The following is a 1,355-nucleotide window of genomic DNA, read 5'->3' as shown; positions in this document are numbered from 1 at the left end:
CGATTGTCCAGAGGTATCCACCAATCGAAGTACATACGAGAACATGGATTGAAGCAAGGCGAAGGAACAAGACAGAACAAGACAGAAGGAGGGAAGTGGAACGACCGAGGTCAAGAAGGAAAATGGTACCGATCCAGGGAGATCGCTCCCATTTATAGCAGGTGGAAACACACACACACACAGTGGAGACAGAGAATGGACTATCACACTGAAGACAGGTGGAAGCGATATCAGCAATCTGTTGGGGCCAACAGATGCCACAACAAGATGGTACAGCAAGTTGGTACAGCAAGATGTTACACAACAAGGTGGGACAACATCAAGTACCAGAGGACACACAACGTGGTAAAGTATACCGTCTCAGATTGTGCCTCTAATACTCCCCTTCAAGCTGAGAACGGAAGAGCATGTCACACAAACGACGATGGCTCGGTCCATTGAGCAGCTTGGTGAGAAGGTCAGCAACCATGTCCTTGGTCCCCCAGAACCGGACATCGAGCTGGTTGCGTTCATACCTCTCTTGCACAAAGCGATACTTGACAGCAATGTGCTTGGAGCCCGGAGAGTAGGCTCCGTTTGTAATCATGTGGATCGCCGCCTGGTTGTCACTGAACAACACGGGCTTGAAGACGGCGTGTGAGAGTTCACGAACCAGATGATCAACAAACATAGTCTCGCTGGCCGCAGAGTAAGCAGCCATAAACTCGGCTTCAGCAGTAGACGTGGCAGTGACCGTCTGCAGCTTGGAGCGCCACTGCACGGGTCCACCAGCGAGGTAGACAATGCAGTCTTCACGAGACTTACGACCAGTTTCTTGAGCAAAGCTCGCATCAGTGTAGGTCGTGAGGCGAAGGTGCTGGCCAGACCGATAAGTCAGACCAAGGTCCTTCGTGCCCTTGACATAGCGGAGCAGGTGCTTGGCAGCGTTCCAATGCTCTACGGTGTAGCAGCTGGCAAAGGAGCCCAGCATGCTGACAGCGGTGGCAATGTCAGGGCGAGTGTGAGTCATGAGGTAAATCAGTTTGCCCAAGAGCTCACGGTAAGGGATCGACGGGTCAATGTCGGTACTCCCCTTGTCGAGGCAAATGCCTGGACTCAATGGCATCGGCGCGGGCTTGGCATCGGTCATGTGAAAGGTAGCCAAGATATCGTCGATGTACTTTGTCTGCTTGATGGTCATGGTATCACCGTTGCGTGCAAACTCCATGCCCAGATAAGTCTCAATCTCACCAAGGTCGGTCATGGTAAACTTTTGCTGCAGGAGAGCCTTGGTCTGATCGAGGATGAGGCTGTTACTGGCAAACATCAGGAGGTCATCGACATAGACGGCGATCCAAATGGCATCGCGGCCATTG

General features: G+C 52.3%; 1 protein-coding gene across 1 annotated transcript in view; it reads left to right on the top strand.

Annotated features, from left to right (window-relative positions):
• MONBRDRAFT_12474 (uncharacterized protein) overlaps window positions 1-640 on the top strand; it is a gene marked incomplete at both ends in the record, with an annotated part of 2,043 nt that extends 1,403 nt beyond the window's left edge. Inside the window, one exon of the mRNA XM_001750330.1 lies at window positions 486-640. Within this exon, the coding sequence (XP_001750382.1) occupies window positions 486-640 (155 nt within the window). The remainder of the gene's footprint in view (window positions 1-485) is intronic.
• Window positions 641-1,355: the final 715 nt, after the last annotated feature.

This window comes from Monosiga brevicollis, genomic scaffold (assembly GCF_000002865.3).
Source record: "Monosiga brevicollis MX1 MONBRscaffold_39 genomic scaffold, whole genome shotgun sequence".
Lineage (NCBI taxonomy): Eukaryota > Choanoflagellata > Craspedida > Salpingoecidae > Monosiga > Monosiga brevicollis.
Note: the sequence above shows the minus strand (reverse complement) of the source record. Positions and strands in the feature narration are given on the sequence as shown.